The 14,497-nt window shown below is 44.6% G+C and overlaps 1 protein-coding gene across 1 annotated transcript; it reads right to left on the reverse strand.

Annotated features, from left to right (window-relative positions):
* Positions 1-58: 58 nt before the first annotated feature.
* On the reverse strand, positions 59-13,274 carry ENOSF1 (enolase superfamily member 1). Its single transcript, XM_075417257.1, is given in 10 exon segments — positions 59-193; positions 4,424-4,514; positions 4,516-4,564; positions 5,650-5,739; positions 6,239-6,248; positions 7,181-7,263; positions 7,713-7,751; positions 9,635-9,707; positions 12,698-12,775; positions 13,161-13,274. Coding segments are annotated over 10 exon segments (762 nt in total).
* Positions 13,275-14,497: the final 1,223 nt, after the last annotated feature.

Raw genomic sequence — 14,497 nt, forward strand, 5'->3', positions numbered from 1 at the left:
CTAGCTTGGAGGGTGTGGAAAGAAAGATTTTCTCATTACTGCTGCATTTTGCAGAGCCTTACTCTGGAACTTTTTTGGCCATGAGCAGTGCAGACGGGTTTTCATTCACACTTCCCAGCCTGCAGCTGTCAATTTGGAGGTGACTCAAGGCCTTAGCTTGTAGAAGCTGTTTAAATATCGCTCTGTTGTGGCAGTATAAGGGAAAAAAATAAAAAGACCTGAAGTCGCCCAAATTAATATATTACAGGAGCTGCTGGCAACTCATATAGAAACATTTGTGCAGTGTCCCTCCTGTGTATATCAATAAATCCAAATTATTTTAATTACTCTACTTAAATGAGAGATCAGTGAGAATTTGGATTGAACCGAAGTTCAAGGATGTTGCCAATATTAAAAATAAACAGCTTATACTTGTAATGTTAAAAGCACTGCACCTGACACCATAAACTGAAGTACACTGAAAAAAAAATCACTGTGTGCCAATGGGCATAGTCGTACTGGAATGAGTTTGGGAAATGCTGCCCCTGAACTGGATTTTGAACTTCATAAGTGAAAGTGAAGTGAAAATGCTGAGTGACAATGGCTGTTCCATAAGAGGGCAAAGACAGGGGCTTAATTTACACAAAGGCGGCTGAGTTTGTAGTGAAACCGTTACGTGTTGCTCACACGAACTGATTGGGCAGCTCTGCCAGATAATTGCCTCACAAACTGTCCCAAAGTCTTTTTTGGATTTAGGCTCCTTTAGAAGCCAACTCACCTCCTGCGGTCACCCAAGCGTGCCCCCAGGCAAGGACCTGGGGTACACTGGGGACTGGACTGTCTTAGCCACACTTCAGTATGCTCAGGACTGCACAGCTTTAGGATGTGCTTGCCTATGTGAATGAGCAACTATTCCCATTTTGAGATGGCTAAAGTGAATATAGCAGTAGGAAAACCTGCTGTAGGAAATCATTCCTTCTTCTAGCCAGATGAGAGATGGCCTTGTAGACAAGATACGCTTGGATAAGAGTCAGGATTCAATTTCTAGCTGTGCTACAGATTTCCTGTCTGGAGCTTGGCAAAGTTGTTCAGTCAGCTCAGGCCTCACATTAATTTTCCGTGTTTGTAGTATGGCTAATAGTACTTGCCTTATTCATAGGGGAGTTCTGCGGATAAATGCATTAAATGCTTATGTGTTTCTCAGATGTTATGGCGAAAAGAAGAAAAAGTTTATACAAACCATCAAATAAAGCCAATATTCAGGACTGGCCTTTACTTTGTAAAGCAAGGCTATAATAATGGGTAGTTCAAACCCATCCTAATAGATGTTCATTATAAAATACCTCCTCCCCCCCCCAAATTAAGTGTTCCGTCTACTGGTAGACAGCAGCTGAGAGCGAGAAGCACAATGAAATATGTTCGTAGGAAGGCTTGGCATGAGAAACTGGCAGCAGAGAAACTACGCTAATGCAGTCACTGTTGTCTCCAGTTGCTGTGGAGAACCGAGAATTTGTTAATTCACATTGTTTGGCTCTGTAGATTTGGTGTCAAGACTTGGCAAAAAGATGGTTGCAATAAAAACCAATTTACTTTAGATTGAAGACTGGTATTCTAAAAGGTACCAGCCAAGGTACTGACACCTCGCTATTCATGATACATCCAGGAACTAGTTCTGGTCTTTGGACTCATTAAAAATACTTCGTGTGACAAGTATTTAAATATAGCTGATGGCAGTGACTTACTACTAGTGTTAGCAACGACTCTCCTTAGGGGGAAGGAAAAGTTTCAACCTTATAAAATAGCTGCACATATACTGGCCAAATTCCTCTTAAGGCCAGACAGGGCACTGAGTGCACTGACAGGCCTCACCCTGACCAGTCTCACCTGGGGCCCACACTCTCTGCCCATGGGCCGGAGTTTCTGCCTGGGCTGCGTTGCAGGCGGACCTGCTTCCAGCTGCGGTACAGCTGTGGACGTGCCTGGCCATGGACCAACACCCCGGTCTGGCCTTGTGACCATGGTGCTGCCCTGCCATGGCCCTGCCTGGATGCATGCTGGGCTGTGCCTGGCCTTGGTTCCCCATACCAGGCCTGGTCCTGAACCCCACTCACACACTGCTGCCCTGGCCTGGCCTCAGCCCATCCCTGTCCTCGTCCTCAGGGAGGGGCCCAATGCCCGGGGCTGGGGCTGCCCCGGTGCCCCCCAGCTGGCCTGCTCCTGGCTGGGGTGGTGGGACAGGCCTGGCTGGGAGGCCTCTGCCCTGCTGCCCCACAGGGACCCCCAGGGCGCCCATTCCTGGGGAGCAGCCAACCCCCGGGGCACGCTGCCAGTTATTGCGGGCTGCCTCAAGCCCTAAGCCAGCACCGCAGAGCCAGGCCCGTGGCTGCGCAAGGCCTTGTCCTACAGACCTGGCCTGGCACTGGGCTCTGACCCGCCTGCAGCACCGGCCCCTGCCTAAACTCAAGCTCCTGAGGGAACCCCTCACAGGGGGGCTTTGAGGCTCTTCAGGTGCCATCTGAGAATCCCCCTTTGCCACTTCGTAACCCTGCCGAGCCTCTGGGTGTACTCAGGGTCCGCCTGAGACCCCACCTGGCTCCAATCCCCCCCGCCACGTCCCTTTGCCATTTCTCCGACCCAGCTCAGCTCGGGCTGTGGCCCCCAGTCCCTGCCTGAGCTACCCCCAGGTGCGACCATCTCCCATCACATTGCATCTGTGCCAAGCCATGCACCTCCCTGATCTGGACCCTGAAATGCAGGCTGATGACTCAGCTCAGTCTGGGTCTGACTTCATCACCACAGACAGGCTGGCAGTCCCGGGGCTGTGTCTGACCCTAGTCCCTCTCACTGACCAGACCCTGCCCTCAGAGCTGTCTCCTCATCATGACCTCGTCTGGCAGCCTTCTCAGTTGAACCTGGCTGTCATTGCCCAGGCTTGCCCTGCCAGCCGTGCTGTCGGCTCCTGGCTCCCCAGCCCTGCCTGCAACCCCCCACGGTGCCCCTGGTGCCACCTGAGGATGAACTGCAGCTTGCTAACAGCATGATTTTCTGCGATTTTCATCTTTACGGTTGGATTAGTGCAGCACAAATAAAGCTGATACAAGAAGAGGAGCCAGGAACCTCTCCGCTCTAAAAACCACACTTTCATGTGTAGTCACTTCAAGGTCATGTCTACACATGCGCTGCTGTGCTGAGTGAAACACTTGCTTAAGTACCCAAACCCAAAGAGCAAAACAGGAGCAGTGGTAATTATCCTTGGGCTACAGTGGATATCAGCTTCAGCAGCCCTGCAGCTGCCTGCAGACCACATGTCTAGCCTATGTTGCTCCGTGCAGATGTTACCCGAGTTGTCTCACAGAGCTGCAGTGCGCTCCACAGAGCAGCATGGATTTACTCTTTGTACCTTGCTTCTCTACCTTTCATATGGGCAATCACAATCATGGATGCATTCCTTCATATTTCTCAGTGATGTGAGAATATGAAATTTTAGTAGTTACTCGTAATAATAATAATAATAAAATAATCAGATATTTCCAGGTTCTTCACAGAAATCGTGTGTGGGAAGAAGGAACCAGGGAGATAAGGAGACAGGAGGCAAGCAACCCTGTTATGGAACAGCTGGAACAGATACCAAGTAATTTGCAGCTGTATTATTTAACTTCAGTGAGAAATGCAAAGGAGGTTTGGCACCAGCTCCAAAGATTATGCAGTAGTTGCATTAAACAAGTGGCAATTAGGAAAAAGCCCAAAGCATTTACACATATACTCACATGTTCTCTGGTTGTCGCACAAATTCCTAGCAGTGCTAAGGCCTGTGAGGAAATAACAAACATTCAAGACTTGCTTCTGTTTTCTAATTCTCAACGGACTTAGTAGCATTAAGGATGGAATAACAGTTGATTCAGCATACTGTTTTCCACTCATTTTATAGAAAATGTAACACATGTCTTTAAACTTTTTATTGATTTTTTTTTCTGGTTTCTCTGCTCCACAAGCAATGTAAAGAATTAGATAGGAGGGTGTGCAGAGCAGTAAAGAAATGAACATATTGTACATCAAGGGTTTTAACAGTGCTGCGAAGTATAGCATGTTAGGAGCACAAATTCTGAACTGGACTTCCAATTTCACTGGAAACCACACATTTTTAAAAAAAGGTGCATTCATATTTCATACTAAATATTGGCCTCCTTCCTTATGCAGACATTACAGTCCTTTTATGTGTTTTTTTTAGAAACAAACTATTTCTTTAAACTTAAGGGAATACAGATGCAGAATGTGTGTCAAGGTCCTGTAGCAAATACATTTAATGGTACTCTGAATAACTAGTTCAGCCTGAACTCCGAATATATGAAGGAACAGTATCAGCATTACACTACAGTACTGACTGGAGTCACTGTATTATTACTGATTAAAAAAAAAAAAAAAAACAAGCACAAAACACTCCAACCTTTGAAACAGTTGCATGTCCCATCTGGACATGCATATCCTCATCTGGAAAAGTTGGCTCCTTCATCCATGAGGGTTTAAACTCAGCCCTACTCTATTGCTTCTTTTATTTCCCATTGTTGGTTTGCATCTAGCATGTGGGGATAAGGAAAAAAAGAATTAAATACAGTAGAGGATTCTACTGACTTTTTTCTGTCAAACACTCATAAAAAGAGCTGCAAAACTGATATGAAGAGGTAGAAATTCAAGAAGTGGAGAGGAAATGAAAAGCTGGAATTGCCATTCTGTCCGTATTGTACTTTTGGCCAAATTTATTCTTAGTTGCAATGACTGTAGCAATATCAAGACTAGGGTTGAACCAAGCCGATCAGGTGCTGTAGGAAGTAGAGCAGAGTATTCTGTCAGAATGAGTATAACTTGGCAGCATGTATTTGAGTAAAGCACCCTAAAACGTGGACATGGCTGCCTGAAATTTTCAGCAGAAAAGCTTCTCGACAAAAAAGTGCAGTAGTTTAAATAAGATGAGCTTCTCCAGCAGCACTTCTCTCCCACACAAAGGAGAATTTTTCTGCCTACAAAAAGTGAAACATCTGAAAATGACACCATGGTTTCTCTGCAGGCTCTTCCTTGCCGTCTTGTATTCACAGAGTTCCTGGTTTGGCATTTCATGAGATTTGGCATCCCATGGCAGCTCAGTGCTGCAGTGCAGCACCCAGAGTAGGCTGGCAGCTGTGGCATGTCAGGAAATGCATGGGGCAAAGAATCCAGCCCATAGCAGTCAACAGAGTAACATTTCCAAATCAAAATGTGTGACTTCCATCTAATTCACTTTCATTCAAACATTTTAGTTCGAAAAACTTTTCTTCCAGTTTATTTTTGGGCAAACATCGGTGAAAAAATATTAACAGGCTTTCCTCTGGAAGCCTCCCTGGATATAAAAGGCACTTTAAATCTTCTAGAAGACAATCCTGGAAGTGGGGTTCCGCCCCAGAATGGAAGTTCTGGCACAGAAATACAGGAAAAAAATCTTAGTAATACATCTACTTTGGTCGTGTCCAATACTGCTCTTTGTTGATACAGATCAACATTTGTTGCCATCAATATTCAGGTTTTGAAGAAGGAAGAAAGAAGTATTTGTCAAGAAATGTATATCATAAGAGATATTTCATCTAATGGTTTTAAATAGAAAATAACATAGTATAGTAGCAAAAACTGGTATTACCATTATTTTGTCTGGGCCAATCATTTCTTGTATAAATCTGCATCTGCAAATGTCATCCTGCAGATCTGCACCCCCCTTTACTTTAAACCTATGTGCTTATTTGGAACAAGATATAGATCACTTCTGAATGATTAATGCAGCAGTAAACTGGAATCCATAAACTAGAATTTACAGTTTCAGCATCACTGTCTTACAGAAAGAACTTTCTTATTACTTCTCTTCCCTTGTGAGTAAGCTTCACCTTACTCTGCAAATAAAACAGCAATGTTTTTTTTCGTAAATCAATGGAAATATGTTTATCTTCGTTTGCGATCAGTCCTCAGCTTTGCCATACCATTACTGTTTTCTTGCAATGCAGCATTATACAGTAGTGGAAAGGGGAAGCATCCAAGAGAGAAACAGAAGCAAAGTCATTACTGCCCATATCATAGACCTGGAAGAGTTAGACTAGGTCTAGTCCGTCTGTTCAAAGCATAAACCACAGAAGAATATGACTCAATACAAGTGTTTACGTTGTCCAGCGTTCTCTCAAGGCCTACGTGCATGTAACTGCAAGCAAAGTTACATCAGTTATACATCTCCAAATAACCCTACCACACTGCATCTAGAATAATATTAACTTAAACATTTTCAGAGTGAGAATAAGCTTTTTATTTCTTTCCAGGAGTAGCAGAAAACCATCAGAAAATGAGATCAGTTATATGAATAACATCCAGCTGAACCAAACATCCCATGACTTGGCAACACTATTTCTAGATATACTAAGGCATATATATCCCAGAAGATAAATCCCAGCTGCATTAACTAAATTTGACACCAATGAACTGTCCAAAGCTTTCACAATATTTCACAGAAAGCCAAGCTCACGCAACTCCCTCTGGCAGAAAGGGTGCTGCTTTATGAAGGAAGCGAAGTGCCCTCTCCTGCTGACAGTTTCAAAGTATCCCTCAAAGCCAAAGCAATCAGAAGTTCTAGAAGAAAGCAGCAATTGTAAAGCTTTTGAGGTTTGTGTTGTCTGTGAAGAAGACATCCCCATTTCTCATCTATGAAGTTACTGCAGGTGAAGGGCACTGTGCTTCTGAATGTAGCTATCCAAGCACAGATTTTATGTGTTTTCATTAACACTCTTAATGATCACACCTTTGGTTAATTCATACCCCTGTCCTGAGTATCCCTATGTGCGTAAGCTCCTTGCTTAAACCAACACAGATGCACCCGTGTAAACTTGCTGTTACACACAATGTACCAATACAAAGAGACTTCCATTTCTACCTTAATACCTCGTTCTTCATGCTCATATTCCCCTCCTTGATCACAGGCAGAACTGTAACACTCTGCCTTACAGGGAAAATTATTCAAGTGGCATTGAGCCTGCTTTTTACCTCTCAAAATGGATCTGCAATGTTACATTTACTCAGTCCAGCAAAACTTCAAAGTGTTTAGGAGCAAGCAGTGAGAATTGATCATCATCTGTTAGCATTTCCCCACTTCACATACCATTTAAAATCTTACTATTAGAAGGTTGAACATTCAAACTTGTTTTAACTGCTGGTCTGAGTAGCCCAGGCAGGCACAGGATCTTGTATAAGCCAGGTATCCATGCTTCAACATTTGCTGTTCTGATGCAGATGAGGATGGTTTCAAGCCAAGCTGTGTTATAGTAAACAGAGGATTATTTCATTAAATAGTGCATCAAAGAATGTTCTTCAGGGAAACTGAAGGAGTGAAGGTGTTTTGACTTCTTTTTTCCCTTGAAAGCCACAATTTTAATCAATTAGATCAATTTTGCTGAATAAGCCCTTCTCTCTTCTCCCTAGCTATTTCATTGCAAGAGAACTTCAAGCCAGGTAAATCCTTGGACAAAGCAGAGAGCAGCACAATCTCCTTGCTAACCCAACACAGAGAGTTATATAGCAAAAAGTCACAAACCGAATGGCTGACCTCGCACTCCTGGAACATGTGAGAAGATGTCAGCAAACAACAGGCTTCATCTGACACAGTTCCTTTCCCATTCTCTAAGAGATGCAGAGTAACGGTTTTCATCAGGTACAGATCTGTTTAAGCTCACCCCTTTCCTTTTTCCCAAGCAGGCCATTTTGGAGTGTTTCTAGAGGGGGATAAGCATAAATATCAAATTACACTAAACAACAACCTCTCCTCAAGCTCCAGATTTCATCATTATGGTTGTCCCTCGAACCTGTCTTAGTCTCATGGGATAGTGGCATATTCCTGAGTGAGCTACTCCCACCATAGAATCTTAGAATCACAGGTTGGAAAAGACCTCTAAGACCATCGAGTCCAAACATCCGCCCAACACCACCATGCCTACTAAACCATATCCTAAAGTGCCATATCTACATGTTTTTTAAACACCTCCAGGGATGGGGACTCAACCACCCCCCTGGGCAGCCTACTCCAATGTCTGGCCACTCTTTCAGTAAAGATATTTTTCCTAATGTCCAATCTAAACCTCCCCTGACGCAACTTGAGGCCATTGCCTCTCGTCCTGTCGCTAGTTACTTGGGAGAAGAGACCAACATCCATCTCACTACAACCTCCTTTCAGACAGTTCTAAATAGCAATAAGGTTCTCCCTCAGCCTCCTCTTCTCCAAACAGCCCCAGTTCCTTCAGCCGGTCCTCATAAGACTTGTACTCTAGACCCCTCACCAGCCTCGTTGCTCTTCTCTGGACACACTCCAGCACCTCAATGTCCTTCTTGTAGTGAGGGGCCCAAAACTGGACACAGTACTCAAGGTGCAGCCTCACCAGTGCCGAGTACAGGGGCACCTCCCTGCTCCTGCTGGCCACACTATTCCTGATACAAGCCAGGATGCCGCTGGCCTTCTTGGCCACCTGGGAACACTGCTGGCTCATGTTCAGCCGGCTGTCGACCAACACCCCAAGGTCCTTTTCCACCAGAGCACACCCATCCAAACCATGGGCAGCTAGTTTCTCCAGGAGGATGCTGTGGGGAACAGTGTCAAAGGCCTGACTAAAGTCCAGGTAGACAACATCCATGGCCTTTCCCTCATTCACTAGGCAGGTCACCTGGTCATAGAAGGAGACCAGGTTGGTCAAGCAGGACCTGCCTTTCATGAACCCATGCTGGCTGGGCCTGATCCCCTGGTTGTCCTTCACATGCCCGGTGAGTGCACTCAGAATGAACTGCTTCATAATCTTCCTAGGCACCGAGGTCAGGCTGACAGGCCTGTAGTTCCTGGCATCCTCCTTCCGGCCCTTCTTGTAGATGGGTGTCACGCTGGCGATCCTCCAGTCATCTGGGACCTCCCCTGTTAGCCAGGACTGCTGATAGATGATGGAGAGTGGCTTGGCCAGCTCCTCCACCAGTTCCCTCAGTAGCCTTTGGTGGATCCCATCTGGCCCCATGGACTTCTAAGTGTCCAGGTGGCACAGCAGGTCGTTAACTGCTTCTTCACGGATTATGGGGGGTTTGTTCCACTCTCCTTCCCCGTCTTCCAGCACTGGGGGCTGACTACCCTGGGAATAACCAGTCTGACTGATGAAGACTGAGGCAAAGAAGGCATTAAGGACCCCAGCCTTTTCCTCATGCTTGGTGGCAGTATTGCCCCCCGCATCCAATGAGGGATGGAGACTCTCCTTGGCCGTCTTTTTGTTGTTGACGTATTTGTAAAAACATTTCTTGTTGACCCTTACAACAGTGGCCAGCCTGAGTTCTAGCTGGGCTTTTGCCTTTCTAATTTCCTCTCTGCATGACCTAATGAGACCCCTGTACTCCTCTCGAGATGCCTGCCCCTTCTTCCGTAGGTGGTAGACCCTCCTTTTTTTTTCCTGAGTCCCAGCAAGAGCTCCCTGTTCAGCCAGGCCGGTCGTCTTCCCTGCTGGTTCGTCTTGTGGCATGTGGGGACAGCCTGCTCCTGTGCCTTTAAGACACCAAAACTGATGAGACAATTCAAGGATTAGGAAGATGGTGGATTCCAAAGTCCAGTTTTGAAGGAAAGAGAAGTTACCATGAGCTGCTTCATCTCTTAGCACATCAGTAGTATATCTGAAATCCATGTTGAATAGCAATTGTTTTGCATCCTGATTCATGGATGACGTATAAAATTAAAAAGCAAAACATAATAAAACAGTATGATGAAAAAAGATAAAGTAATGCTAGTCACTTGAGGAATTTTCCCTGTTTTAGTTTTCCCATTTGAGTCTTTTCCCTATTTCTCTGAAGCAAGCAGGGAGTTAAGACAGCAGATATTCTAAAACTCCCCCCCCCCCCCATCAGTCTGTGTGGCATTGCCAAACGTGTGTGTGCCTAATTTCATGGCTGTGAGTAGTTGATAATAAGCCCTTTTCAGCTTCCTTTTAAACTCTGTCCAAGCAGGAGTAAAACATGAAACAGGGAAGCCAAGTCACGCTTTTCAGCTGCCAAATTAAGACAGAGAAGCACCCCTGCTGTCACACCTCCTGCTCTCAGGAAAGGAAAAAACAGGTTATTTTAGAGCAGGTTCTTTTAAATCTTAATACTGAACAGAAATCCCGCAAAATGACTGCTCACTTCAGCAAACAGATCAACACATGAGGCCCAAGTATTTTTCTAGTAGACAATGGTAACATTACAGTTCAATTACAGAGTTTTAAGTTTTCAGTAAGGAGTTATCTTGGGGACAAAGCCCCCAGCAATTAAAAAAAAAAATAAAACAACCCCCCAGTTATCCAGACTTAAAGAAAAGCAGCTCCTTGGCCAGATCGTAAACAGAGACCTACAGATTAAAGCACAATCTTCAAGGACACAGCTTCCTATTAGCAGGAGACATCAGCTCCCGCTGACAGCTATGACACTGGAGCTGGCCAGAAGAAGCTGTGCAGCTTCCCCAGAAGAGAGGATGGTTTGTGTCTCTGCATGGCGGAGACACACAAAGAGGGCACGCTGGGAGGGAAGGACAGTCTGAGCAGAGAGTAACAGCCACCGCCAGGGCAACAGCTTCTGTCTGAAATGAGCTGTAAGACCATTTTAGTTTGAACACCGACTAAAGCACGTGCTCTTCTAATACAGTTAAAAAGCCCCTTTTTTTGAGCTGTATCGTGCTCTCGGACTTCAGCAAGCTGAAGGCTGCTGGTTGCTTTCACAAGCAATGACACGTGAAGTCTCAATCCAACAGAGCAGAAGTGTAGGAGAGAGTGGATGCTGGCAGACCCAAGCTGGTGGGGCTCAAACCCGCTCTCCACTGCAAGCTCTACAGTTGAGGTAATGCGGTGGCATGTCCCAGGCCACACGGCACATGGGTGTGCACAGCGGTAACTCCAGGCAGTGCTAGCTGCAACTTTTTGCTATTTCTGTCCTCTTAAATCAGAGGGTCTGCAAACAGCAAGCACATCCAACCGTGCCTGTACCAGGAATTGTTTGTCCTCCTGCAGGGCCTGAAGTGCTGGTTCTGCACTAGGACTCCACCATACCAAGGTTTTTAAGCTCACAGAGCAACAGCCCAATTTCCGACTGTCACAACCTAAAAGATTACCCGGTCTACAGGTGTGGAGAGATGATGACCATGGGTTTGTAGGATTCTGTAATATGCAAGGATATGGAAATTTTATCCTCTGAATTTCTCTGCTTTATTACAGTTTACAACAAATACCACAAAAATCACCACAAACAAGTGTACTACCGCAAAAATCGCCACTAGCAAGCATACCTATGATTCATAAAATGAGTATGAATGAATATATATCAATCTATCACAAATTACTATCAGCAATCAATAATATAGTATTAATGAATAGTATGGTATCAATCAATAATGGCATCAATCAGTACAAACAATAACAGCAGCAACCAAGTAACTATATACCACTACAGATTACTGTATTTTACCATGAATGAAGAAAACTTACGAACAATATAAGAGCAGATACATCTAGGATAGATTACTCATGTGAATATATATAATATCGATATGAAGTGAATTAAAAAGATTTCAGAAGGAGCCAAACCATCCCGGAAGGGGGGAACAAACAGATCCCAAAGGGGGACCAACCATCTGCAAAAGAGAGGAGGACAGACCGAGCCAGTAAGACAGCAGGCAGAGTCCCACTTCCAAAATGATCCACATCACAGACTCTGCTCTCTGGGGAAAGCCCAGGACCTCACAGAAAGTTCATGTGGGATTCAACTGGGAAGTTCTCAGAAAGAGAGAGGCTCTATTTTGGACAAACATTAAGTCCTTTTTGTATCACAGTGCCATAAGAGGGAGTAGGACATAGAGCAGCCAATAGATGCTGTTAATTTTAATAGATAGTGCTGTTTTCTGTTCCTTCAGAGTAATTTTCTTTTTTCAGACGGTTTTGCACCTTCTCAGGTGAGAAGTTGCTGTTACAGTCCCTTGTTTTGCACTTATCAATGGTATCTGTGGATGTCTGCTCTCTAGGTACCTCGGCTGCACTTCGAATATGCCAGCTGCACTTTTCAAGGATGTCTTTTTATGGTTAACAGGGCTAGTCCCCAGGCTCGCAGTTCCAGGCTGGCAGCCCTTTCTCTGTCAGTTTTTTTGAGCAGACAATACCTTTTGTTCAGTAATTTCCCCTTCTAACCAGGACGCCCTTATGGCTGCTCACATCACTGCCTAAATAGGTTATTTTAAATGTCCAGTAACATGTTAAGTATACAAGATTTGGCTCCCAGATCAACAGCATATTCAGTAGGGAAGTGGCTAAAAGATTAAAATCTCAGACTAAAATCTCCAAGTAAGAAAGATGAAATCGAGAGAAGGGCATAGAGAGAAACATCTGATATGCAGGGCTAGGCAAAAATATTTTCCTTGAGAAATGCCAGAGCTCCACCAAAACGACTCTGAAGTGTTCTGAGCATTTCCACCACTAAGCACTGTGCAGTTGTGACAATTCTCCATCCTGCAACAATTAAGCACGTGCAGAGTCTCCAAGAACTCAGTGATGTCTGTACTTTATTTGACAAGATAAACGTATGTAGAAGTTACTGCAAAATCAAGACCAGAGGGCAACCAGGAGCGGGGAATCTCTCTGAATTAATGATCATTCTTATACTGAGATCTCGTGAGCATTACCTTTCCCTCTCACTTGGCCCACAGAGCAGTCAGGACAGCAGCTATGGCCAAGTGCACAGCACCCCTCTCTGGTCCAATCTGTTGAGCAAACAAATGCTCATCCACCAGTGTCATCCATAGTGGTTTGATACTCACCGATCTTATTCCTGTTAAATGATATTTAGATTCGCCAGAGATTAAAAGACAGCACTGTTAATAACACACCAAGGGCAAAAGTCACTGATACTGGAAAAAAGAATGAATATATGTTGGTTAAAAGTTACAAAAGAAGTGGATGCTGAAATGTGCGCCTTGCATCAAATACCCACCTGGAACTCTTTGAGCGGTCACTTTCACGCTGGCTTGCCTTACCACCAAAAATGTTCCCAGTTTCCAAGAATAAAAATGGAAATATTTTGTGAAAATGCACAGCTTATATGTTTGTTACTACCCTTTTCACAACAGCATCCCCAATGAGTCGTGCCCAGCACAGTTGCCTGTCAGTGCTGAGCTCGCTGTAGAAGCCTCCAAGGTTGTTGACAATTTCTCCCATGTCTCTATTGACCACGTGAATAAAGAAAGCCTTGACAGCACACATGACTGTAAAGCACAGCAGAATTTACTGCCTTATTACAGCCAAATGCCTGTAACAAAATGATTGTAGGCCCTTTCCTCAGCTGATACTTCGAGAAGGAACCTTTTCTGACAGTCTATGAATCTGAAGTATCCGCATGGAACCATTCACTTTGCACCCAGATCTGGGTGGCCACTGTCAATTTGGTTGCATGGCCGTGTTTCATCTTATACTTGCCTGTTTCCAGATGCTGATCCCTTCCTCAGAAAAATTAATCATTACAAAGGGCTTTCAAGATGAAGAGTTGCTCCTGTATCACCCCCTACTCCATAGCAGAAGAAAACAACCACCCTAGAAGGACAGCCCAGAATGCTGTTAAAGAGACATAGGCCATCAGATCATGTCTCCTCTAAGGAAAACAGTTTCTAAAAATGAGAGAGCCTTTACATGCTGTCCTCTTCAAGCAACTGCTGCATCTCCCAGAGTTGTTTTGGTACTTGCAGTCACATTCAAGATCTTGTTTCCTCATACGGCATTCTGTTCCTGGCAGTGAGATCATGGCAGTTATGGTCCAGCTGTTTCAAGTCCCCAAGACTCAGGGCTGAGGGTGAATGCTGTTTTTTTCCAGTTCCACATACCACTACTCAATGTCAACTTATATTCCCAGCAAGGGTTTTTAGGGTAAACCACACGCAAATCATATGTAGCAAACTGCGGTGTCAGAGAAAGGACAGGCACAGCATGAAGCCTCATGCCAAACATCATTTTCTTTAGCAGCATGGAATAAAGGGAATGTTAAGAAATATGAGACTGTGAGTCCAATTCTGTGAGGCCTCCCCAGTTCAGGGTATTTGCTTGAGATCTGAGGAACCAGTGTCTGGACCTCCGTTTTGTAAGAACCTTTCTGTGTGATTCTGGGCAAGACACTTTACTGGCCTGTGTTTCAGATCCTCTGCTGTTCCTACTTGCAGTGTGGGAAGAACATCCCATCCCACTTTCCTTGGATGTGATGAATCATGTACCACAGTGGCTGAGGTCATTTACATATCTAGGCAGGTTGTACCAAGCACATTTCACTTTTGACGACAGAAGGGTGTTCAGCATCTTATATTAATAGACCAGGTGATACACAGGCTCCAATCTTGGGCTGACTAAAGATAATGGTTTATCCTTAAAGAAGCTTAAAATAACTGAACACATACTTGCCAGATTGCTAAGTGATTTTAAAAAAATGCAGACACTTCTGT

Source organism: Opisthocomus hoazin, chromosome 3, assembly GCF_030867145.1.
Source record: "Opisthocomus hoazin isolate bOpiHoa1 chromosome 3, bOpiHoa1.hap1, whole genome shotgun sequence".
Classification (NCBI taxonomy): Eukaryota; Metazoa; Chordata; class Aves; order Opisthocomiformes; family Opisthocomidae; genus Opisthocomus; species Opisthocomus hoazin.